The sequence below is a fragment of the Bos javanicus genome, chromosome X (assembly GCF_032452875.1).
Source record: "Bos javanicus breed banteng chromosome X, ARS-OSU_banteng_1.0, whole genome shotgun sequence".
In the NCBI taxonomy this organism is placed as follows: domain Eukaryota; kingdom Metazoa; phylum Chordata; class Mammalia; order Artiodactyla; family Bovidae; genus Bos; species Bos javanicus.
Window position 1 is genome coordinate 31,773,854 of NC_083897.1, and position 27,465 is coordinate 31,801,318.

General features: G+C 43.0%; 1 protein-coding gene across 9 annotated transcripts in view; it reads left to right on the forward strand.

The window, feature by feature from the left end:
• The first annotated feature begins 866 nt into the window (after positions 1 to 866).
• The window catches only part of AFF2 (ALF transcription elongation factor 2), a 535,938-nt gene continuing 509,339 nt past the window's right edge, over positions 867 to 27,465 (forward strand). For all 9 annotated transcript variants that reach the window (XM_061408662.1, XM_061408665.1, XM_061408666.1 and 6 more), the window contains exon 1: positions 867 to 1,276. In XM_061408662.1, the coding sequence (XP_061264646.1) occupies positions 1,230 to 1,276 (47 nt within the window). In that variant the 5' untranslated portion in view covers positions 867 to 1,229. The remainder of the gene's footprint in view (positions 1,277 to 27,465) is intronic.

The following is a 27,465-nucleotide window of genomic DNA, read 5'->3' on the forward strand; positions in this document are numbered from 1 at the left end:
GGGAGTGCTGACGCCTTCTGCCCAAGGCACGTGGTGGTTGTGCCTAGAAGGTGGTAGTGCCACCCAGTTTCCAGGGTCCTAAGGCGAACCTGAGGATCACCCAGGGTGGTCATTTATGCCGACCCTTGCAGCCTACAGAATCCAGGGCCCAGAGCTTGCGGACCTACTAGGTGCGCACCGCGCCCTGCAGTGCGGCCACGGCGGCACTGCGGCATGCCTGGCCGGCCTGGGTGCAGACAAGCGGCGCAGGGGAAGGTGAAGGTGACCGCCTTCTTCTTCCTGGCCTCGAGGGCTGTGCGCTGCGGGGCCGAGGGATGCTCAGGCCCACCAAAGTTTGCTCCCAGTGGTCGGGGTTCCCAAGAAGCGTCCCGGGGCAGGGACTGTGCGCGCCGCAGCGGGGGGTGGACCCCCATCCCCGCGGCACTTTGTGCGCTCTTTTCGGGTTCCGAATCTTAACTCGCAGGGGTGGGAGTAGGTGGGGGTTCCGAGAGAGGTTCTCCTTCCGGAAGCAGGTCGCCTGGCCCCGCCGGGCCCCCGCCCGCCTCAGTGCAGCTGCCCCTCCGGCCGGGCCCCAGGGCGAGAGTCCCCAGGTCTGCGGCCGCTCCCACCAGCTGATTTTGACAGAGGGGGGTCCCGGGCGGCGCGGACGGAGGGGCGAGCCCCTGCCAGATCCGGGGATGATAACGCCGGCTCCATGTCGCGGCTTCGGGCTGTCCAGGCTCCGCCCCCTGTGAGTGTGTAAGTGTGTGATGCTGCCGCGGCCGCCGCCGCCGCCGCCTGTGCAGCCGCCGCCGCTGCCGCCCCGGCTGCCGAGCCGCGCCGCGCCGCTGCCGCTGCCCCGGCCGCCCCTGCCGCCGCCACCGCCTCCGCCAGCCCGCAGCCCGCCAGGCGGGCGGCCCCGCCGGCTCGAGCCCGCCGCGCCTGCCGCCGCAGCGTCGGGGCGCTGGGCGCGCGGGCAGCCGCGGACCGAGCAGACCCGAGCGGGCGGTCAGGCACTTGCCCGCCCGCTGCCGCTGCCGCCGCCGCCGCCACCGCCCCGAAGCTCAGGACCCGGCACCTCCGGCGCCCGCCCTCGCCGCCCATGCGGCCTGGGCACTTTTAGCCGGGCAGGAGGGCCGGAGATCCGGACTGCCGAGAGCAGCGCGCGAGCCGCGCCGAGAGCCGCGCAGACCCGCCGCGAGCAGCGACGGACGCCCGCCCGCCGCCGCCACCGCCGCCGCCCGGCCGTTATGGATCTATTCGACTTTTTCAGGGACTGGGACCTGGAGCAGCAGTGGTAGGTGTTGCTTTTTGCCTTCTCCTTTGCTGCGCGGGTCCCCGCGCTGGGGCTGGGCTTTCCGCCTTTGTTAAGAGGAGCCGGGGCTTGGTGGGGGCGCCCCGGACGCCCTCCCACTTGCTCTCGGCCACCTCTGGCCCCAGCCGCCGCGACTCCTCGGTCGGGTGCCCGGGTGGGGGTAGGTGCGGATGAGGGGGGAATGCGGGTCCGGAAGGCGTCGCTTTGCACTCCAAGTCCGAAGAGTTGCGTTTGGCCCAAATCGGATGCACTGCTGTCCGGGGTCTGAGCCGCGCGACCTCCGCCCGGGATTTTCTCCCCTAACAGCTGGCTTGGCGGCCTCCCAGCGCACCGGATGCTGCCGCTCGAAATGCCCCCAACTTTACCAGGTGCCCGACGCTGACGGCGGGTCGCGGGGGGACAGGCAGCGGCCAGGTGTCACCGGCGGCCCTCCACGTCCCCGGCGGCCACCGCCCCCGCCGCCACCTCGGTCCCCGCGCGGCGCGGTGCGCACACCTTCCCTTCCACCCGCTCGCAGTCGGGAGCCTGGCGGCGGCTTCGGGGGCCACTGCGTGGGGGACCCCGGGGTCCGGGCCGACTGCGGCGTTGGCTTTCAGTATTGAGGGGTTTTGAAGTTGGCCCCTAAAGTTGGCTGCTCCGAAGTCAAAGCACATTTCATTAACCCCTGGGTCCTGTCCGCACCACCGCCCCCCACCCCCCACTGGGAGGCAGCCACCCGTTTGTGTCATGGGTACCCAGCTCGGATTCAAAGGTTTAGTCAGCTCTTCTCCAAATACCGTCAACTTGTCGCCGAGAGGGCTGTCTGTGAAAGACGGTGCAGAGGTGACTGAGAGCTGGAAAGTTGTTACTCTGCGTGCTGTGCGCGCGCGCGTGGATCAACAGCGATGCACATATCTATTAACTTTTACAAAAGCCTCACCTCCTGCACCAACGTTATCACTGTTCATTTGTCATAACATTTTCTCCTATCAGTTTGCCCCCACAGCCTATGGAATTAGATGAGGGGAAGGCACTGCGGTAGCGCCTTAGACTTAGAATTGCACACTTCGCTATTGGCTTTTTAAATGGAGTTGGAATAATCTATAGTACCGACCGGCAGTGCGAAATCTTTTGCAACGTTAAACTCCTGGCAGCCGTTGACTCTGAATGCTGTGTATTTTTACAAGGATTTCCCTCGCTGATGTGATATTTTAGGCAATTTCCTTCTTTAGAAAAGGGTCACACTCTTAGCCAATAGCTTCATTATGCCAATCATGACTCCTTTAGTTGAAAATCCAAGATAATCAGAACTTTAAAACATTTTATTTTATAGCAATTCGGGGTAAATCCTTGAAGCCACAAATCACGCTGTATCAGTATTAATCTAAAAGGCATTTTTGATACCATGCAGGGTTTTATCAGCTCTGCAGAAGAACATTTTGCAATTTTTAATAACCACGCTGTTGTTATTTAAAAGTAAAGATCACAATAAAATTACTGCTCCATTAAATATTACGCTCCTGCACACAGCCTTTACTCTGTTTCACTAATTTATTTTGCAGGCACCTGATAACCACAGCATTACTATTTGCATACAATTTGCCTAATATACGGTGTGGGTAACATCATTAACAGACGTTGTTATAATTGCTTTTGTGGGCGTAGTTCAAATGTTAAACATATATACAATGTATTAGGCTTTTTAAAAACATGTTTATTATACTATTTTAATTTCAGTTTAATCTTAGGCACATGCAGTTGCATATTTAAACGGGTGGGCTCTTTTGATTTGTCTTTTCAGAAGAATACATCTCTCTCCCTTTTCGGAAACTATCTTTTATTATATTAAGGAAAATGCAAAACCTGATTTCCTCTAGATGCCTAACTGTGCCACATCAGTTAAGAAACATGTGGACTCAGACACTCCATGGATATTATGTGAATACTGATGAATTAGTATAACATGTCTGCATAAATCAGCCAGCCTTTTCCCTCTGTGCACACATCCCAGGAAAATTTCTCCTTCGATTGTGAGAGGCAAGCTTCCTTCTACATCTGTGTTTGTAAACATTTGTAATGCTGCGGTTGTGCATCTGTGTGTTGTACACCCCCACAGAGAAAAGGAACAGAAATGTGAATAGTGGGTGAACTAAAGAGCTTGCTATTGCCTTGAATGAAAGTCTGTACCTTTCCAAACTCTCTTGCACATCCAGAGCATGGCAATGGCATGTTCATTACATGTTTACTTCCCCTCCTGGGGAGTAAGTCGTTGATTAGAGTGATGGCATCCATTGCTCCCCACCCCAAACCTTCCAAGGAGGCCTAGAAGGAAAAAGGCACCAGCCAAGTTAAGGATCTCATTTCCATTGGACCTCTTCTCAGCATTCACTTGTGGAACAGAGAGCTCTGAGCCATCTCTACCGCAACCTTATATGTCTGACATAATAACTGGATCAGGCCAGCTAAAAAACAAACTCATCTTCCAAGATCTAATGGAGAAAGACTTTACAGAAACAGGCATATGTGTCACTTACAGACAGTAGACTATAGTAAACAAAAAGTGTGTGCCCATTTAGAAACATCCACATTCCTCAGGAGGAATGCAAATGGGCTGGACGAGGCATGGGTGACACTTCCCAGCCTGGGTGGCTAAGAGTGCTCGGCACTAACGGAACAGAGCCCTGGACTTCATACACGACAAGAATCTCTTAATGGGTCATGCTCTCGACTTGATTAAAGGGCCAAAGCTCTCATTCTTGAAGATTCCTGGGTGAATGAGCAGTGTTCACCTATGTCTGAATTTAATATGAACCATTCTGTTGAAAAGAGGAAGGTGCAGATGGCTGTGTGCACCAAAGATACCACTTGCTCTTAAAAAGTGAAAAAAGGATAAAGAAAAAAATAATCAAATTTGATCGTTTAAATCATTGCATACAGTTGCCTTGCTAACCCAGTAAATGAATTCTTGAGGTGTCTGGAGATCACGTGGCTAGATTTGGACTTCTTTACCAGCAGGATCTGAGGGCCTGCCAAGTGTCCAGCCTTTCTGTTGGCAGGCACCCCTCCCGTATTGATGAGATGTTGCTTTGTGACAGGCCGAGGTTCTTTGCAGGGGTGCTTATCATCATTTTATTATTGAAAAAGAAAGACAGAAGGAAGGAAAGACAGATACAGGAGAAGGGAAGACAGATACAGGAAGGGGCTCACACTGAAAAATAAAAATGGACAAGCAAATCACCATGAGAGCAAAATCACCATGTTCCAAAGCTTGATGACAATTGTAGTTAAGCCAGGATGACAGTGGCCGACTTTCTGCCTGTGAAGGACAGAGGCCAGCATCCATGGTTTGTAGTTTTTATGTGATGTCTCACAAGTAGCCTAATTAGAGGCAAGCTTGCAAACGGGCAGTTATACAGGAAGAGAGTTAAACTCACTAAACTGTTAGATAAATAGAAAGTTCAAAGGTCTGTGTGGGGCTGTCTAGGCTGGGAAGGGGCCATGTGCGGGCCAGGCTTCTCCTCCCCTCCCCCTCATTCGCTGCCCCAGCGGCCCCTACTTTGCCCAGGTTCCCTCAGCCTTGTGGGAGGCGGGGACCCTGCTCTCCAGACAAAAGTGAACTGTTTCAGCTTCAGTTGGGCATGGCCCATGCATGGCGGCAGCCCGGCTGCCTCTGCCCGTTCTACGTGCAGAGATCTGGGAGGCCTCCTTCTCTTCCATCCTCTGAAAGAATGACAGAAGCCTGTTGGTGAATGGGAATGTCAGGGAGAGACTGAGAAGGCAGCCCACCTCTACCTGGGGTTGGCAGGAATGTGGAGGGGGCCGAGGGGTAGCCCCTGGATCTTGTTCTGACCAAGGCCTACAGGTCGCTAGGGTCTCTCTTTCTCTACCTGCATCTATTTATCTTTCCCCCTTCCCCTCTGTTTGTTTTCCAAGGAAATGGAGACAGTCAGTGGTCTCTTTTTTCTTGCTGGTACAATATTCATTCTCCAGTGTGTCTAAGCTTTCATTCCGAAAACCGCTTGAGCTTGAGCTTATGGTGGGGTGGAGAGTAAGACTCAAGGTGGTGAAATTAGCTACTGATAAGGTCTGCTCTACACCCGGCTGAAACCCCCCAAAGAATAAATGCTATCTCTGTAAATCTTAAAAGGCATGTCTGTTGGACAAGGAAGAAAATTATCTCATGTTAGAAATCAGTTTAATGATACATGAATTGTTTTGCTAATGATTCAGTCAAGCATTTAACAAGTCTAAAATATACAAATCAAGATTGAAAATGACTGCCTCAAATATGAATCTGTCATTATAGACATAAACGAGATTCCAAACATTTAAGCATGTTGTAGATGGATAAAAATTATATTGTATTTAAACATGCTAATTATTGTTGAATAGAAGTGGTTTTAATGTGCTGAACCTTTATTTCATGCCCATTATTCTTAGCTAAGACTATTGCTTGCATGCAGAATCTGCACATATTTAACACAATTGAAAAAATCATAAAAGCCCAATAAAATGGCCATCTCTGGAACAAACTAGGAACTGTACTCCCATGAGCTTATAGCTGTAGGTTGTACCTCAGAAAGGGAAACCGCCACATACTTGATGAGCTTGTCACATAGACAAAACAATTGGTACAGTGAGTACATTTTTCACTCTTAATTTTGTTTTTTTCTGATTCCTGTGGGATAAAGAAAGAGATTTAAGACTTGTTTACTGAGAATAGAAAGAAGTTTATTGCTAATATAAGAACCCAAGACCACAATCTGGAGAAATCTTTTTGAGGAGTGTGTGTATGTGTGTGTTTCACCCGTGTATGTGATAAGTCGCATCATCATCATTGTTGCTGTTATTTGGGTATCTACTCAGTGCCCCAAACATGACTGACTAGCTCATGCTTTAAATACTCAATTTTACTTAATCCTTTAGACAACTTTGTAAGATGGGTCCTAATACGACCTCCATTTTTAGATGAAGAAATGGAGGCACTGGCTCCTCATTTATGCAGTTCAGATTCCAGCCTAGATGGAGCTGACCCCTGAGTCTGCATCAGCAACTGACATCTTGTCTGAGCCTTTCCAACAGGTGCCATCCTTCCTTGTACATCATCTCTTTCCATCATTGTGCATTAGAATGCACAGGTGTTATTCCCATTTTCCAGACGAACAAACAGCGCTAGATAGGTTGATTGACTCACCTAAGTTCACACAGCCTGATTTGTATCAATGGTAGGGCTGAATCAGAAATCCACGTCTCCCACTTTCCAGCTTAATTGCCTTCCCGCACACTCTCATTGCCTATTTTTTTTTATTATCGCCTAATATTTATTGTTACTGGGTGAGCTGGAGCATTTGGCTCTCACTGAAACAAACGGATTGGATTGTGTATGTTATGCTTGTGTAAAAAAAAATTGCTGTGGAATGACCATGTAATCAACTAGCCATGGAACTCTGCTTTTTTCTCTTAATCAAATAAGGAGCAGTTTATGTAATGATACAATCTCTTAGCACTTTTTTATGGATGCTTCTTTAATGAGAAGGTATGAATAGCACATTATAATATATGTATGTGGTAATTTTCCATTCATATATGTATAGTATGTATCATATATATATATATATATATATATATATATATATAATTTCCATATATATATATGGCAAAACTCAAATCCTTGAGAACTGTCTATTTAAGTTCAAATACCCTAATTTTGAAGATTCAGTACTTGAACTTAAAGAAGACCACGGTATATCTGTCTACTTAATTGGAAGCCTCAATGCTGGGTGTAAGGGGTAGATTGCATTTATTTCCAAAGCTTTGTAACTTACCACATCTGTCATTTGATTTGATCCTCACAATAACCTTGTGGGTTTTCCATGACTGGTCTTACTGGCTTCATTTTGTAGATGGCAAAAATGGCAGTTCAGAGAGGTTAACTGACTTGCCTAAGTTTTCAGTGTGTGGATGGTCTTAGGATTTTTGTTTATTGTTTTTTTTCACTGTGTCACTACTGTTGCATTAAGTCATTTGTGTTTAAATATTCACACACCCTCTCACATCATCTCGGACAGTGCCTTTTTCATTACAAGTGCTCAAGAAACATCTGTTAACACGAGAACCCCATCAGCTCCAAGAGTGGTCTATGCAAATACTCCTGTCATTCAAAGATAGTTGCAAAAGTTCTGGTGGTAATACCACCCCTCTACCTCTTTGATAGTGTTTCAATTGTTTTGTAATTTTTTGAAGGTCTCTTAGCCAGTCTGGTCTCTTTTGAGGAAAGGAATGAGAAAGAATGATGGAAACCCAAAAAATGCTTAATAGGAAAAGGCAAAATTAGAACTCCTGTTACTTACCCGTGTGCTTAAAAAAAGAAAACCAGATTCCTATAAATTCTAAGATATGCTTAGAACTGCAAACTCCAGCTTTGAAGGTTGAGGAGTCCAGGACTATATTGTGTCTCAATCTGTGTGGAGAACGTTAAAGAAGAATGCGTGATAAAAATCTGAAGAAGAATTGACTGATCGGAGGCTTGGGATTCCTCCAGCTTTCCTTGAGTTTCAGCCTTTATGACTTGTATTTCATCATGAGAAGGCTGTTTTTCTACTTAACTGTAGCAGATCCACGCCATAAATTATCATGACTGTTAAACAAAGGTCCAGCACTGGGTTCCTCTAATGTAAAACTTTTATGTTGCACTTTAATGAAATTTTATATGCATGTTCAAAGCGAAGCACACTTTATACCATGGAGAGGGCAATGCTCTGAATTGTTGAATTTATTTTAAGGTAAATCTTTTCGATGACCTTAGCTGCTAACATCCACCTACTTACTGAGCTGAGAAAAATAATCTGAGTGCTTAAATAAAATGGCATGATTTAAGCAGAGCTGACACTAGCCCTCCAGCTAGAATCTGATTTTTATTATGGATTGCTTAGTTTATGAAATGCTATTTTTCATATACCTGTGCATTTTGCTTCATTTGGAAAAGAAAATCAGCCAGTGATTGAAAGTTATCTTTGATGTGGTTGTTTGATAGGCGTGTGCTGGTCTTGAAAGGTGTAAAGGCCACACACTGGGAAATAGCTAAGGAAACTTGAAATCGCTCATCTGTTTATTTTTTCAATGTTCATTTTATTGGAGAAAAGGGAAAGAAGAAACACATCACTTCCATCCCATAAAGAGTGGTTTGTTTTCTTAGATTTCTAAATAACAGTTGTCTGTATCATCGACCAGCTTCAGTGAAAACCAGATCTCAATAGCAGGTATGTATGGTGGCATTGATGAAACCCTATTTCTGGAATCCAAATTTTGTGTTTTGGAGGCCACATATCTCCTGTCAGTAGCATTGAAATGGTCTCTTTTTTATATGAATAAAAAATAAAATCCTACTCATCTTGTAGTGGCACTGCAGTTGCAGCCTGGGTTTTGATAGTCACCAGGAGAACTTTCTTAGGAGTCTGACGTCTCCTTGGTCTTTGGGTCTCTAGTATGATTTGATCAAACCACCCTGCTGGAAGGAGTGTGTTTTGAGGACAGTTTAACCTTCTGACTGTGGCAATATGTACAGGATGACCTAACTGTCTGCTGAACAATGAGAAATGCAATTGCAGAGGCTTTATTTCTCCCTCCAGGATGTCAGTCAATGAATTTTTTTAATAAATTAATTTTCCAAAGGGACTGGTGGTTTCACACCAGGTCGGCACAGCCACAGTAACTAAATTAAATTCCAGCTTGATGGATGTTTCTGATGAAGTGCCATGGAATCCTGGAGAGGTCTCATCAATTAGCCATTACTTATTTGCTGGCAGAAGTCTTGGCTTAGGTGTGTAGATATTAATCAATTCCTTGAACCTGTTTCAAGACTGGAGGGCTTCACCATCATCTGGTTCAGCCTCTTCATTGTACAGATGAGGAGACTGAGGCCAAGGATGGGGAAATAACTTGCCCAAGGATGTATAGTCCACATGTGACATTGTTGGGTCGGGTCTGGAGCCCTTGTGCCCTGGTTCAGTATTTGTCACTCTCTCCAGAATGGTTTCCAGGGTTTCCCAGGTGGTGCTAGTGGTAAAGAACCTGCCTGCTACTTCAGGAGACATAAGAGACTTGAGTTCAATCCCTGGGTTGGGGAGATCCCTTGGAGGAAGAAATGGCAACTCACTTCAATATTCATGCCTAGAGAATCCCATGGACAGAGGAGCCTGGTGGGCTGCAGTCCATAGGGTTGCGAAGAGTTGGATGTGACTGAAGCGACTTAGCATGCACGACAGAGGTGTTTACTTCGTGTACCAGCTCTGTGCCCAGTGCTTCGCTAGGCAGTCACTCTTAGGGGGAGAGGAAAGGAATGTAGAAGGTGACCTCTGGCCCCAGTGACTTGACATTGGAATGTAGAACTAGTTTGGGGGAAATAGTAGGACATGGATGTAAGTAAAGTAAGAATTCAGGGAGAGAGAGACTGTGGGCTAGAGGAGGAGAAGCAGTCTTCCTCAAGGCCAAGAGTGAAATGGAAAACCAGAAATGTGGGCTGTTTAGAAGACCAGGAGCAGCCAACACTTGCTCTTCAACAGCTGTCTTTGGACCCACAGTTATCTGGTTGGATAGTCACTCACAGTCATCACATAATTGCTGAAGTTATGTTTTGCTATGTGAACAGAGTATTGTCATCACCCACTGACCACCATTGGCTGTGAGATAACCACAAAATTCTGGACAATTATTTAACTGTCTGAATTATGTAAATATTGATGCAAGCATTCTTCAAAGAAATACCAAATTAAAGTTTGTTTTCCCGAATCAGTTGAAACAAATGTTTGTCAATTGGCACCACTGCTGGCAAAGTTGCTATTTTTGAAAGATGCATATATTGTGGCTCTTGAGATGTACCCAGATACATTTGTTCTTTTGTTCTTTTTCTTTTGAAAAAATTATTAGCTTATTTTTCTGAAAGGTGTGTATTGATGTTTTTCCTTTTGCCATTTTTTTTCCCCTAAAGGGTAAGTTGGTGCCTTGGTACCATCTGATTGGCATTTATGTCTATGTTTATAATGGCCACCAAATAATTCATTGTCTGGCTGTCTCCTCCTTTGAATCTGAGCTCTGTCTTGGAGAAGCCACTGGCTATAATTCTTCTGCTTCTCTGCCCCTAAACTCACATACTCTTGTCCCGTTGGGTTAGATACCCCTCCTCTGAGCTGCCACGCTGCCCTGACTAGATTTCCAGTGCATCTGAGTTGTTTAGAGGGATGAGAACATGTCTTTTATTGATGTAATCCTAGTTAGTGTCTGGCCCAGAGTAATAGCCTAATGAAGCCAATCCAAGGTGCACCATCCTTTGCTTATCTGAGTCATTCAGGCATTGCACTAGGTCTTCCAAATATTATGTCTAGGTGGGAAGCCATCATAATAAGTCATATTAATAATAGTGAGTGAAAATAACAATCAGAGCCAGCATTTCCTCTGTGACAGGCTCTGATTTGTGTTCTCTGAGTTCCCCATTTTGCAGGGCATGGAATCTGGGACAGAGAGGTTCGGCAACTGAGAGTAGGCTGCAGAGCTGAAATGAACACACAGGCTGTGTGAATCCTTCACTGCACTGCTTGCCCATGATAATACCCTGGCAGAGATGCTAAAGTAGTGGCAAGCCCTGCGTGCCGTGGGGCTTGGCAGCGGACGAGGCTGACGAGGCCTTTGTCACTCTTCTTTAGCATTTACAAGCCAGCATCGGGTTTTCATCCATAACCATATACAAGATCTAACTGGCCTGATATCTACTTCAGCAAGAGACACTCAATTCTGCTCCTCTTTGGTGTAAGCATGAGATTCAGTGCTTGGGAGGAAGATGCATTCAATATGGGCTCCATGAAGGTGGAGTCTTTTTAGGGGTGGTATGATTTACTACTGCAGCTTCACTGCTTAGAACAGTGGCACACAGTATACTGTTAGATATACAGTAACCTGCTTAATGTTTTGTGTGATCAGCTTTGTGAGCAGAGCTGGGAGGTGCAGACTGAGGTCTAAGAGAAGAGCTAAAATCACGGTGGTCAGACAGGCCAGTACAGGTAGATATGTTCCTGAAACAGCATGCTTATTAAAGTTTTATAAAGTCAGTCTCTCTATGTGCATCTTGCTTGCCAGAAATCCTGCGGGGAATTCTTTGTTGATGAGAGTAATCGCTCCTAACAACCCTAAACTTACCAGTTTTGTGATTTTAGATAGTTACGCAGAGCATTTTCTTTCTGCGAGGTATACCTACATTTAGTATATACAACAATACCGTGAGGGTAATTTTGTGAACTTTTTTTAAAAAAAAAGGTGTCTTAAATTGTTATTGTCACCAGAAAGAGGCTTTCCTCTAGTTCAAAGTGGGGGGTGGGTGGTGGTAGAAGAACATGCCTTCAACATTTGCTCAATATTTTTCTCCCCACTTTTATACCATGGTCTCCTCTGAGGTAGATGCCTTATTTGTTTTTTGTCCGTCTTTCTTTCTTTTAAAAATAGCTCCTGCTTTGGAGGCTAACCTGGGATTTGGATTTTCCTAGCATATTTGGGGCTTCCCAGGTGGCGCAGTTGTAAAGAATCTGCCTGCCAGTGCAAGAGATGCAGGAGACATGGGTTCGATCCCTGGGTTGGGAAGATCCCCTGATGGAGGAAATGGCAGTCCACTCCAGTATTCTTGCCTGGAGAATCCCATGGACAGAAGAGCCTGGTGGGCTACTGTCCATGGGGTCACAAAGAGTCAGATATGACTGAGCAACACACACATGCAACGTGCAACATATTTTTAGACCAAACACATTTTATGCCTCTGAAGGATTCAGATTGCAATTTCATCTCAAGGATGTGCAGGAACATTTCCCTGTGTGTTCATTTTGCAGCACTCTGTAAGATGGTTTGAGTGCCAGCATAAGAGAAGTAGCATTTTTCCAAGCACTGTGTTCCATGTTTTACACACATCACCTTATTGAGCAAGCATCCCCAGAAGATAGATGTTTTTTCCCACTGCTTTCAAAGAGTTGGACATCAGCTGTCTCAGAGTTCATGGGTAACTTCAAACTTCAAGATTAATTAAAGTTAATCTTGGGGGGGAACCCTCTAAATGCTATTTATTGTTTTTACAGTATACATTTAAAGGTCACGAGATTCAAGTCAAGAAAGAAAGATAAAAGGCGTTAAAGAAATCTAGGACATTTTTGTAGAGATAAAGTACACAGTTAAATTAGCTTGACATTAAGGTACATATTTTGAGGAGAAATTTTAGGTACTTACGAGTTTTTTTTTTTTTTTTTTTTTTACTTACGAGTTTTTAATAAATTAGGTCTCATATCAGAAAGGAAACATATCCAAGTATTAACAATCCAGGAGGAACGCAAGAGCCATGACAGTCTTTAAAAAAAAAAACCTGCTAAATATTAACTATATCCCTTTTGGTATAATTAGACATTTTGGCTCATTAGTTTTTTGCAATTCTAAAACAGTTTAAACTTCAGTGGTGCACGTATATTCAGACTGCGAGGGATAAAGTTCCTATCAAGAATGATGAAGACCGTTATGGCTGGATTCTGATTAGCATTTTACCCTGAAATTACAATGAAATGCCAATGCACACTCTACTGCCATTGAAAAATGACACCCATGGCAGACTTATACCATACAGGCTTTTGTAAACAGTTGCAGTTACTCACATTATTTTGAAAAAAATTGAAATGTGATGAACCTATCTCAAGAGGCTTGAAAAGTTAAAGTGAATTTTAACTGTAGATTAGTCGCAAATGGTGACAGCAGCACCAGCATTACCTCAGCTGATTAATTTGTAGGGATACTGGTCAATGATTTTAACCAACAGCTATGCATAGTAGAATCCTAATGGGATCTGTCTGTTAAAATTACATAAAGTAGGGCATTTGATTTATTTCATAGTTTCTCAAAGCTCAATTTTAACTTCATACAAATAATGCATTAGTCACCCAGAATAAATGACACATTGAATAAAGTTGTGATTTTGTCTGCTTCTCCTAATCTGATTTAGCACAGGACCACATCTGGCTCCCTAGTGTCTTCCTATTCTGAACATTTGTAGTAGAGTGGGATCTTTACATATCTCATCAGAGGGGACTGGATCATGTAGGCCTTGCCCTGACCCTGGGTTTCTTGGGTGTGTAAAGAAGGCTTACTGCTTTGGGTGTAGCATTAACAACTGCCATTGCTACAGCGAGATGCACAAGTGTTTATAGACATTGCTGCTCTTAGCACACAATCAACTGAAAGATTGCATTTTAAGTTGGTAACCAATTTGAGACTGGTTAAGTATCAAATCTGAAATATGTATTATGAAAAGTAAACTTAGTAAAATAGGACTAAAATCCCTAAAATTCACTTTACCATGTTAAAATGTGAGAGTACACCAAACTTTGCCTAGGTGCCCAGACCAATTCTAGCCCACCAGTTATGCTTGTACCCTTGACCCTGGAGCTGGGGAGTCTTTTCCTTGGGCTGTGAGTGCCTCACAACATCACCTCCACCATCCAGTTTTAGTGCCCGAGATGTGACTACCTTGTACACTCTGATCGCTGTTATTGTCATCTTTCTTTCGGTTCATTACGTCCATGGAAGATGGAAAGGTGAGTTTGTCCAATAGAAAAACTTTGAAATCTGCTCAGCCTGCAATTGCACACCAAAATTGGAAGGTGGCGGGGGAGGTTTTAAATTCATGGCTGGCTGGAAATATGTAGGTTTATATTTTTAAGATTTGAAAAATACGATTAGTAAAAAGCCCGTAGAACTTTGTGGACGTCAAATAACTCTTAAAAAACGAAGGCAAATGATGAAGTATGGGGTAAGTTTCCTGAAATTGAACATAATCATAAAAATCCAAGGAAAAGCAATATATTCTGCAAAATTTATGAGTTTTTTGGTGGGGAGAGTTTGCAAAGCTTGACAACCCCCAGTGCATCTGGCCTGGCACATTCCTATTTGTAATGAGAACCTTATGGGGTGCCGGGCCTCGGTTTTCTTAGGCAGGCCCGCTCCCCAGGGGTATCATAAATGATACGCGAGTCAGAAACTTCATGGCTCATGGCATTTCTCAGAGATGTTTTAGTTAAGCTGCCTCACCCAACTACAGGGGCAGAAGGTGGGAAACAAGTCCCCTCGTAAATCTTCATTGAGCTTTAATTAGTTAATTTTGTTTTTTCTGTTGTTCATAGGAATTAGAAAGGGGAAGAGTAACTGAGTGAATGTGCCTACATGACTCCACAGATATGGTCCAAGTTATCGGGGGTTCCTGTGGCTTTTATTATTTCATGGACACACATTCATTTAACAACAACAATGACAAAAACCCAGAAAACCTCAGAGGTGTAAATACTGGTAACAAAAAGTTGCCAAAAACAGAAGAAAAGGGGCAATGCTAGTGTTAGGGCTACTTTTCCAGTTTTCTGCAGTCTCCTCTTTCCTTTTATTCCCCACATGCTATGCAAGTTTGAAATGTGTCCCAGTCTTACTTGTGAACTTGGGCCTCACCTTGTGGGCTGTGTGGGGTGGTATGGCTGGTAGGTCATGAAATGGAGATTTGTGAATTCGTGTTTGTTCAAATGCGTTCCAGCACCTGGATTTCCTGAATGAAGTTCTGATGTTACTTTTTTCTCAAAAGGAGTTCCAGCCATGTTGGTGGTGTGGTTGGGGGTGGGGAAGTTCCACCTTGAATGGGCCTGTATATTATCGATCCTTTAACTCACTCTGCCTCTCCTGTGACTTTGGGCTTCTCTCTCAATAGGCCTGGAGAAGCCCAATGTTATTTTTGACTCCTTAGTGCTCTGTCACCTCCCCTTCCGTCTCTGCCTTTTGGATTCCTGACATTTATTCCTATGAATGGCTTAGTAGCTGCAGTTTTATTCCCTTCTTTGGGTAGGTCTAATGCATTGACAACAGGACTGCCCATCACATGAGCATCATTGACCTCCTCATTGTCTTCCTTTTAATCATATCTGTTACATGCGATAAATTTTCAGACTTGTTTACCCTTTATTAGTGAGCTGGGATACTTATGGCAGTTTTTTGAAAGGGGAAAAACAACAATGCTTTCTGGGAGCCATTTAACTAATTTCTCCTGAAGACTATTTATGCATTTTATGAGAGGAATGTTTAAAAGGTTGTCGTGAATGAGGCAGCCGACACTGAATGAGAAGATTTGACAAAAGGAAACATTTTTTTTTTTTCAGAGGAAAAAGAAGCAGTTTTTACATTTCGTAAGCTTATTTTGAAAGGGTAATAGAGAAATTGCTCTGTTTCCTCACTGGAAAAAAAAAGAAAAAAGAAGACATATTCTGGGGACAGAAGCCTTTAATATCTTGCAAGCTGTTTCAATGAATTCCAAGTTTCAGGTCCAGAACTCTTGTGGCTAATGGAGATTTATGCTCCATCAGTTTTAAAAATCCAAGAAGGCATCTTGAATTTAAATTGTCAAATTATTAGACCTTCATTTTCAACGAAATGGAAAGACATTGGAAATTCTAGCCGTTTTGCCTTGGCAAATTAAGCCACACTTGTTGGTGTTGATGGAGTTTAATAATAAGGCAGAATTTTCATAAATAGACAATGGGTATTGAAGCCTTCCTCCATGACAATTAAGCAGAAAATTAAGGCTCTCTGTGTGCCTCAGTTTTTTTTTTTTTCCCCATAATGATAATCTCCCATTTAAAACCTGAATTGTAAGAATTGGAAAAGGTATAAAAATCTAAAGAGGAATAGGATCAGTTTTCATGAATCAACGTGAACTCCTTAGAGTTGTGTGATGGTGGAGGGAGAGCAGATGTGTGTCTGCTTCTCTGGAACACTGGCTCCCAGGTCCATGTCCCCATGCTTTTCTTAGAGCTTCAGACCTTCAGGGGAATGGGGCCTCAGTGGGGGCCTCAGCCAGCTCCTTGGCCATGCCCTTCCCTTGCTCTCCCTAGCAGTGCTTACCCAGCTTCTGTCAGCCCAAAAAGCAAACCAGAAAATGGGAGGAGAATAAAACCTCCTCTCAAAGCAGCCAGTTCTTTCCTGTCTGGGAAGTTCAGCTACACATTCCATCATCTGTGTGAAAAGGCCTCTCAAGCTTCCAGCCCTTGGTTCTAGTTCTTCCCTGAAAGCCACACAAAGGACGTATCATTGCCTTGGCTCACGTCAGCCCTCCTGGGTCTGAGGGCAGCCCTCCTGTGTTCACTGTGTTCTCATTTCTCAGGGTGGAACATTCCAGTATGAAGATAACGACCTGCAGGGACTCATGGTTGTCCTTGTATAGATATGTGGAGCGGAGGTGGCCAGGCCTGGCAGGCTGGAGCATCTTGTTCCAAGATAGGGATTGGATCTGAATAGCATCCCATTCTGACCCTACATTCTTGAATGGTCCCACTCTCCTTGCAATATGTGCCACAGCCAACCTTTGCAATGGGTAAAATCTTAAGTGTTATGGGGATCTTAGGGTTTCCCTGGTGGCTCAGATGATGAAGAATCTGCCTGCAATGTGGGGGGATCTGGTTTCGATCCCTGGGTCAGGGAGATCCCCTGGAGATGGAAATGTCAACCCTCTTCAGAGTTCTTGCCTGGAGAATTCCATGGACAGAGGAGCCTGATAGTCCATGGAGTTGCAAGAGTCAGACACGACTGAGTGACTAAACCACCACCTCCACCATGGAGATCTTATGTGGCCATTGCCTACGTGGCCCCTGGAGCCAGATCATTAAATGCTTAAACTAGGATGAGAGTTGGGCAGAGGTCCATTGCTTCTGCAAGGCACCCAAGGTCATATCTGAAGATCCTTCCAATTGCAGGGATTACAGCCCTCTTTAAGATGACAAAAACAGATACTCCTTGCCCAGCCTTCAGGACCAGGGCCCTGGTTGATTCCTGCAGGAGATTTACGTGAAGGAGATTGACATGACAAAGAGGATTGGCTGGAGCCACACCAAACCATTTCCAAAGACACTGTTCTGAAAGGGCTTGAGTCATCAATCATATGGTGAAACGCATGGCACAGGGCATCTGGCTTTCTTTTTGGCTGCCAGGAAGCTAGGCTGACCCAGCACTGCCTTGAGTAATTTCTTCAATGTCTAGTACTCATTATTTCCACCTGCTGCATGAGAGGGAGCTTAAGTCAAAATCTAGCCCCCATGACATTGCACCAAATTGTTGATTACTGCAACCTTTCCGTCAGTATTCAGCAAACCACTTCCTGTACTGCACTATTGATGAGTATTGTCAACTTTTGAATTCAGCTGTACAGTATTGAGTCTTTTTGCTAAAAGGACTCTAAATTGGAAAAGAATTTTTTTCACTCATCTTTTTCATAGCTCTTCATGGGGCATCCTAAGATGAATTTTTTTTTTTTTTTGCTACCAAATGCCTTTTAGAAATATTCAGTTTAGATTTCAGACTCAAGACTCGTCTTGACTTGGGCGAATACTCTTTTAAAGAGACTTTAGATTCCATTTTGTTCTGGGCAAGTTTTGGCACTGGAGTGTGGATTTTGCTAATAAGACCGAACAGAGCCAGCTGTGTTCTTCCAGAGGGCCACCTTGAGTATCAGCGTGGATGACAGATGACAGCCTGTGCATTAAGAAGTTTATTGTATGCAATTGGGCTGCGGTCTGTTGTATTTGCAGTGCTTGGCGTGGTCTGTCCCTCCCACAAGAGACAGAATGACTGTGGGTCATTTATTTCAAGAGCATAAGCGTCTTCTTTGCTCTGCCCAGAACAATGACCCCACAGATGACTGCACTTTGATGGGGAGGGGAAGGGATAGTGTGTGGTGTCAGGTCACTTTCCACTTGAGTGGATGTTACCTTGTGGAGTTTTAGGTAGAGAAGTATACATGTCTGGTATTTAAGCTAAGACTAGATGACCCTTATCAGGAATGCTGTAGAGGGGATTCCAGCATTAGATAAAGGCTGAACTAGATGACCTTTGAGGTTGTTTCAACTGCTGAGTTTTTATGATGCTTTAAAATTCCTCAGGAGAAAAGTTGCAGCAGAGGGCACATTGGCTGTGAATCTCAAGCTTGCAATTGTCAGAAAATAATGTTTACATCAGATCACCTTAAATTCACTTTAAATTTCAAAAATAGAGAGCTCACAATGTTTTGCCTGATTTGGGGGAGGAAATGTGAGCAGGAAAACATGAAGAAGATTACTGCCACATAAAATACAACAAACCATGAAAATAGCATCAGCAGTCCAAATTAAAAAAAAAAAAGTTTTAATTAAAAGGATTGGGAATCACTGACACATATAGGCTTTTAAAATTTTTCTTGGCTCATTTGTGAGCTCAACACATGGAGCCTATTAATTCCTATTGCCTCCTATTGGCATTTTAATGGCACCTTATATAAATAGAGGCAGAGAAGCTAGTGGCTGCTCTGCCCAGACTCCTCACTTTTGCATTCCTGGCTTCGTGCTGGAGCCTGACTCCATTTTGCTATTGACAGACTTGTTACAGAAGGTGTTGACCGTTCTCTGGTCAGGAGTGATGCGTCAACATCCTCCGCAAAGGAGAATGGATATTTATCTCCTCCTTCTCCACTCACTTCCTGTGTATCTGTGAAATAAAACCTACACATCTTTTTCATCTTGGTTTGTCACATCATGGAATAAATATTGCAGTCTTTAAACACATTTTTTGGTGAAATCCCTGATAGCCATTTCCAGTTCACATTGGCTAGTAATGACTTTCTGTCCTCCAGTTGTATAGATGTGAAAATAATACAAAGCAGAAGGGACTACAAATTTAAGAAAGCAAAAATGATAAAAAGAGAACTTAAACATTCAAAGAGGGATTTGAACTGTTCCTTGTGTCCATGGCTACAAACTCCGCATATAGCAGTAGAATGGGCCCTTCAAGACCTATCTAAGGAAATAAGTTAATAATGTTTACCTATCTGTGTATATGTGTGTGTGAGTGCATATATATATATATATATATATATATATATATATAGGGTACTTACACTCACATGTATATATACACATATCTGTACACACACAGACGTGCATGCCTCCCTAAGCTGGCTGTGGATTCTAGACTTCTGTGAAACTTGAACTCTTAAGATATATGGCCCTGATACCATATCCCACCACCCTCCTCCGTATATACAAACAACCTTTCTTACTCTGTTAGCCTTTGTCTGGTTGAGGACTGTTTTGTCTAAACAAATTATGCCATTATTTTATTTTAAACACTTTTTTTTAGAATAAAATAATCATAATCAATGCCAGATGCCCTGAACACTTGTGCATTGAAGGGAAAAAATAATCAAATAAAACAAACTTACATCTGAGATGCTTCAAAGAGGGAACCTTAACTATCCAACATTTTTCAAACGTATAAAATCCATTAATGTCCAGGGTGCATTCTGGGCCTACTGCCTGCCTAGAACTATTTTCAAATACTTTTGCGTTCAGGGAAACCCAAATGCATATTGCCTTAAGCCCTTTTCCCCCTCTTTAATTTTGAGACCCCTCTGTGTTCAGAGGGAAATGTAATCCATATGTTTTTGATTCATTTACACTTAACTCATCAAAATGTTGTTTGTAAGAGCCATTTGATGTTCTAGAAGCATCTGTGCATTTAAAAAAATAAGCTTTTTAGAATTCCTCCCACCAACCTCCCTCCCACTTCCCACAAGAAAGGTGTATTTGGCCAGGGGATAAAATATGATGCATAAATGCCCAAACAGATCAAGTTCACTTCTGAATTCATTAGTGTGTCAGGGGCCTTCAGGTGGCAGATACTGGGCTGCCATGTTTCTATGCTGGGTCGACCAGACTTACAGCTAACAGGCCTCTTTTGGTTCTTCTTAACACTAGCTCAGCTGCCTCTGTTTTGAATGTAATAGAATGCTTTCTAAATAAATTAAAATGGAACAGGGAATTGACTCCCCTCTACCAGAACTTTCATTCAGCTCTTCACAGAGGGAAGGCATTTGTCCTAGTTCGCCATCTGAAATTAAAGGTCTTAAAGTGGAAATAACTTCCATGCCTCATTATAGTGTGTCTTTTACTGTAGACATTAAAGCTTTTGCAAAAATGGTTATCACTTCACCTGCAGTTACTTCTCTTTTTTTTCCATTTAATAAGGAATCTGATATAAAATGATCAGAAACAGTCTTGACAAATCTTTTTTGGCTGCTGGTGGCTCTGGTCTTTTTCCTAAAGTAATTTGTTTATGGTTACAATTACAAAGCCCTCTGACAAGCCCATTCTGTAATGACCCAAACAGCGCCCCTGAGAAGAAGTCTTTGTGTGAAAGTCAAACAGTTGAGTGGAGCATAAAGGCGACACCCATGGCTCAGGCCGCTGCAGTCTGTCTTCTGTGTGTGGCCTACTACGCACTGGAAATGAACTTTGAATAGACGCGGCCCTAAACCTGCTTCCTGCTCACAGGCTGTGGTTTGGGAGAAGCTGGCCTTACAAGACACAGACAAGGGAGGGTAGAGGCAGAATACCAGACCAGGTAACGTCCCAAGGGAGCCTTGGATGGTGCCACTGTCACCCTCCCTGCCCCCTCTTACAACACAGAGGACTGGCCAACGGCAAACCCAGTGCAGCCTCTAACAAACACTCCAGCTTCAGGTACATTCAGGTGTAACTCAGGTTCTGCAGCCTGTGGGGTGGGGTGGGGCACTTTTAGCCTCCAATTAAAGTAAATAAAAAAAAATAGTATTTCTGCTTTCAGGAATTAACACTTAAACATATTTCATATGAGGTCATTTTTGTTAACAAGACATAGTCACTCTAGATCATAAACATTAAGAAGGTCTAGAACCAAGTTATATATCCGCGCTCGTGAGAGAGAGAGAGAGAGAGAGAGAGAGAGAGAGAGAGAGAGAAATAGAGAGAGAGAGAGAGATCTTCAGGGATTTCCAACCCTGCTAATGCCAGTCCTTGGACTTGTCCTGATGTGAGAGCCAGTGATGTGACGTGACCACTGAGGTTCTCAGTTGGGGCCACGGGGAATTGCACTTGAATATTTCAAATCAGACTGGACCTCATTGTAATTCTCATTTTTCTGCTTTTGAGTGTGTGGATTCCGTGTAGAAGAGGGAGAGAGCACAGGTTGGGAAGGCACTGCGTCTGTGGACCAGGCCTTGCTCCCCCAACGACCACCCTGCAGTCCCCTCTGTTCCATCCTTTTTCTGCCGAGTTCATGCCATTGCCAGATCAGGGCAGTCAACAGGGACAGGGAGTTTCCCTTGTGATCTCTGCCAGGGCACCTTGCCTGGGGTGCTGAGGGCTGTCCAGACCCCACAGCTGGCTTCCCTGGGCCCCAAGGGACTTGAGCATGCCTTTGGACGCCCTTAGCCTCCCCCGCTGTTCTTTTCCTAAGTGTGCCCTGAAAAAAATCTCATGCAAAAGAGTCAAACTGTGGTTGCTGTTTGCTGGCCACCTGTCCTGATGACAAGAGGAAATTGGGTTACCCCGCTGGACCTCAAGTCTTCACTTCTTCCCCAAAAGTTGCAGGTGTGCAGCATACTATCTTTAACCCTGTGGCTGTCACAGGAGCACTTGACAAGGCTGTGCACCCATTTGTGTGGGGCATGATGACCAGGTCATCTCCAACCCATCTGTTGATAAGCACAGTTTCACATTCTCTGTGTTTTCTCGGGCATTTTGTCTCAAGCGGTGGGCATGCACTGTCTTGTTTATGGAAACAGGCATACCTCATGTCTACAAAGGACAAAAAAAAAAGGCTTTGAGGGAAAACCTCAGTTCCTTCCTGCTGGGGGACCATGCTGCAGGACTTTGTCAGTTTTGTACTCACTGTTTTACTATTTGTTTTAGGGCTACAGCGAGTAGGCATCCAATTTTAAATGCACATCAGGGCTTTCAAAAGACTTTTAATGTACAGTGGCTGGTGCAGTTCCTTTGCATTGTAAAATTGCACCGTTTCTTACGGTTCATGTGTATTTCCAGTGATTCAGGCCAGTGGCATCACGAGCTTTGTCCCAGTTTTTGTCAAAAACCCTCAGCAACCCGATTTTATTAAGATATTCCTATCTTGTTGATATGATCATGTTTGTATGTTCATTTATTGCAACTTAAGCCTTTTGGCATATATTCATTTATGAACCATCCCAATACCTTAGTGTAAAGAACCGGGCTATGTCATCACACACACACACACACACACACACACACACACATACACACACACAGACACACACACACACACACAGACTAAAAAAAAAAAAAAAGAGAGAGAGAAACTTAGGCACAGAGAAATCATTGAACTTTGCTGAGACCGAAATTTCGTGTCAATGAGAACATGGAGAAAACATCTCTGGTGAAATTGGAATTTGACTTCAGTCGTTAAAACACTTGCTCCCAGCAGCATCTTTGTGGAATGCAAAGGTGATGTATATGCATATAAATCTTTATTAAGATGAAAGTGAGATATTATTCTGTTAATGTTAATATGTATTTTCAACATTAATAACCAAATGAGCAAAACGAGGCCAATAGATCTACGTTCTGTATGTGATTAAAATGATATATTTTCATTTTCAGTGAAAATGTTAAGTCAACTGCATGGTTTCCTTTGGATTTGTGATAGCGACATTGTAAAACATACACGTACACACATACCCCATTCATGTAATGAAATCGATTCATCAAACATACTGTTAAAGAATCTCTTAAATGTGTGGGACAGAGGATTAATTAACTCAGAAGCATGTAAACTCAAAAAGTTTGTCAGTCTATTTTCATTATACATATGCTCCTCCATGTATGATTGGTGACAGCTTAAGGACAGATGGCCCAGTGATTTAAAACTCTGACTTCAATTATATACCATGGAGCTCAAGCGAAAATAGCTCTCTTGCAGCACAGATAGAGATGTTAGCAGCCATTTATAAGAAGGGTCCTGAAATTCAGATCAAAGTCGAAGGCTGCTTGGTTTGATTTCATGCAAAAAGAAAAATTTGGGAATGCCTGTTCCTAAAATAATCCCCCAATATTAATCTCTGTTCCTTGGTGGCTTTAAACTTTTTCAAGTTTAAAAGTGAATTATAACTTCTTTGCTTATCTTTCGTGTAGTTCATAGCAGAGATTTCAACCTTCTCACTGCTTCAGAAAATCTGTGGATCCAGTTCCTCCAGATTGAGAAAGAAATAACATACTCCTGAGGGTCATCATCTGGGCCGGGAGGAGGAGGGTGGGAGAGGGGAGAGAATTCTCTTCTGTATACCAGACCCTTTGATTTTGAAAGTGGCTCTTAGCTGTCAATGTGATTCACATTCAAAGCATGGGACACCACAGAAGAAGAGCCTTGTTTCTTGCCATTTAAACTTACTGTTAGCATTTCAGTACTAGTCAGCAACATAGCTTAAAGTACTCTGTGTGTGGTTGAGGTGGTCATCGTGGTGATGGTGGTTTGAGAATTTTCTGTGTCCCTCCTACAGACTTTAACCTAGACTTTCAATTTGGGAGAGGGGAGGTTAAAAAGTACATAAATGCCCCCAGGGAGAGCAGGAGTCATATATTTTTACCTTTCCCATTTTTAATTTGCCCATTTTATAAATATTGTTCCACAAGGCTTTGTATGACTTTATACTTTCCAGAAATAGTCTATTTTGGGAGGCTAATGGTTTAGTTTACTTCTCATTTCTTCATTGCCTTTCAGATAAGTACTTCCCCAGGAACTAAGTATTAAAATTTGCCTTTCCAAATGTACCATATGGAATTCCCAAAGGAAATTATTTTTAAAGTGTCAGTCTCACTCATGAATTTGGCTGTAGAATTGAGTTCTTTTCCTAGCACAACCCCTCTCCTCAATTGAAAACGTTTTCATAAATAAAGATACAGAGGGACTGAAAAAAGGATCCCTGGGTACTTGATTTCCATGCACATTTAGTCGTGTCAAATTTTCCAGAATATTTCCACCATAAAGGGAATGTAGAGACAAAATCTGAACTGACAAACTTACAACTACACAAGAAGCCAGGTGTAAAGAACATTTTCTCATTTTCAAGGCTGTTTTCATACAGAAACTAAGAGGCATTTTATACCCAGGCTTCTGCAAGCAGCAAGCAGCATGCCTGTCTTCTTGACTCGGAGCTGTGGCTGCCACATCACCATTTGGAGCCACGACTTATGAAGTACTCAGTCAACTTGTCGACAACTGTTGTGGGCACCTCTCCCTTTTAAGTGTTGTTCTAAAGTAACGAGTTTTGAGAAATTAGGTCAGTTGAATTTTCTAGTATTTTTGGAATGCAAATTACCCATACAGAAAGATTCAACTGCAGTTGTAATTGTAGCTTGTTAAAAGTGAAAAACAGAGATGTCAGAATTCTATTAGGAAGAAATAGTTTGAGTAATATTTTCCTGCTATATTGGCCATGCTAACTGTATAAAAGCAAGTAAGTACAAAAATTTCATTTGTCTCTGTGTGTGTCTCTCTGTGTGTGTGTGTGTGAGAGAGAATGTAATTAAGAGTCAGTCACTGCCTTCCTTTTCTTCCTTTCCATAACCAAACATAAGACATTAAAAGAGCTTTGACATAACATTTAAAATCTAAACTACAGCCAATGTCAATATTGTACAGCTAATATTGACTTTAATCAAAAAGGTCTGGCTAATGTTAAAGCTTATAAAGAATAAACAAAATTGAGACACTTATCACTAAACTACCACTGTACAAGTATGTGGGTGATAATCTCAGTCCAGTGAATGAGCCGACTTTCAGAGAGAACAGTGACATTAGTCAGATTGGGGCATTTTCCTTATCTATATTATATAGAAATAGTTTATATTTAAATAATCTGAATGGAAGACTTCATAAATAGATATTGGATCTTTGGCTATAGATTTCAACACTATCTGCCTATAGATATGACTACTATAAAGAGATGGAGGTTGTAAGTTAACACTCATGTGTTTTTTAGTATCATTGAAAGGGATCACATCTGAGCCATAATTATTAAGATTTTAGATGTTAGAAAAACAAACGAATTGTGAAATCCACAGCCGAAGACTGGGAGGACATTCTGAATAATTCATCCAGTTTGGAGATGAATTAAGGAAGCAACAGGACTATATTTCCATATGTGTGTATGAAGACCCAGAGTTAGCAGGCTAAAATGACATGAGGATCTGGAAGTCCTGAGTGCTGTGATGTTCAGAACCTCTGCAGAGTACCAGATCTTCATTGCCAAGTTCACGACTTCCAAGACTCTGAAATCACCAAGGCATACCAGTCACAACTTAGAGAGACCAACCCTTAGATCTGGTGACATCTGCAGATGTTTCTGAGAGCAGTTGCAGGAATTGTTTTGATTCAATGAAATGATCTTCAGAGCACAAGAAAATATTGGCAGAAACGGAAGAGGAAAAATGGGCAAAAAGCTTGGTTTCTACTCTAAGCTCACTCTTGGATTTGTTTCTGTACTTAATCAGTGGATTATTATTTTATTCAGTCAGTTAATATATAGATATATAGTACTATCATGAGTTATATTTATTTGTTTTTAAAATTTGAGATAATTGTAGATTCATTTGCAGTTGCAAGAAATAATATAGAGAGATCCTGTGTACCCTTATCCAGTTTTCCACATGATAATAATATCTTACAAAACTATAGTACAATGCCACAACCTCATTTTTTTTTTGTTTGATGTATAAATTATCTCAGACTTCACGCATGGGAGCACCTTCAAGTTGGCTTCTGTGTCCTTTGAACACTTAATTTCTGGCATAAAAAATAGCTCCAGGCTCATCATGTGCTTCTCTACTACAGCTCTGAAATCAGCCATTTCTCTTAGGACCCCTGATTCCTTTTATTGGAAAATGGTTTTAGAGAACAAAATATGGAGGCCAGGTGTGCATTTTACTACCAGAGTGTCATAATTTCTAAGCCACTCTGCAGACACAGGTAGGAGATATTTATATATGCATATTCACATACTTATACACATACTTATGTTTCTATATATGTATATATATGTTTCTATATATGTGTGTGTGTGTGTGTGTATATATATATATATATATATATATACACCATATTGACATAGGGATACCACCTATTTCAAACACATACTACTACATTGCAGTCTTCCTCCTTTTCTTACTTGTAACTCCCTTCTATAAAAGTGAGAGACTTAGCTCTCATTATCCACAGTATACTTATTTATGTGCTCAGTCCACATGTACTAACCCAGACTACTGTGAGAAATTGATTCAGGCAGGAATCATTGATGGAATCTAAAGACAGTGGTTGAAAGTTTGAGGAGTAATGGGATATTTACATAATTTCTAAGTAGTTCCCCACAAAACATATATTAATGTCAGGAGGAAGAAATAGTAATCTGAGGGTAAAGAATCCTGGGAGATACTACCTTCCTCAAGTGATCAAAGGTACCACCCTCATATTGACTTCATGTGCCTCCTGACTGAGGTATTGAAAAGGACACATCACTTCTGCCAAATGTGTGTAACCTGAATCTAATCCTGAAGATACCTCAGACAGCAAGCCCAAATTAAAGAGCATTCTACAAAATAAGTGACCTACATTGTTCAAAATTGTCATGGTCATGAAAACCAGAAAGGAACAGAAGAGCTTGCCCAGGCTAAAAGAAACTAAAGAGATGTGACAACTGAATGGAAGGTATAAACCTATATGGGGGCTTCCCAGGTGGCTCAGTGGGTAAAGAATCTGTCTGCAATACAGGAGATATGGGTTCGATCCCTGGGTCAAGAAGATCCCCTGGAGAAGGGCATGGTAAACCACTCCAGTATTCTTGCCTGGAGAATTCCAGGGACAGAGGAGCCTAGTGTGCTGCAGTCCATGCAGTCACAAAGAGTCACACGTGACTGAGCACAAGGCCATCTTGACTAAGCACACATGTGCAAGGCCATCTTGACTGCTTGCCTTAACTCTGGTTTTGGCTCAGATGAGCTGACCTCTAGATTGCATTTCTCCTGTTGACTTCATGCCTCTCTGGACTGCATAAAAACAATTGACGGGCAATGTACATACACACTGCCCCTTCCCTTGCCTCTCTTTACCAGCTCTAAAGTGACCATGTGCCTCTGGGTGGCCCATGAAAGTGATGATGCTGCAAACCATAGGTAAATAGTCCTGTAATTGCAGATTATAGCTTCTTTGATATATCCAAAGTAGCATGAGCAGGTAACCATTGTGCCAGGCGGAGAGGACAGAACATGGTA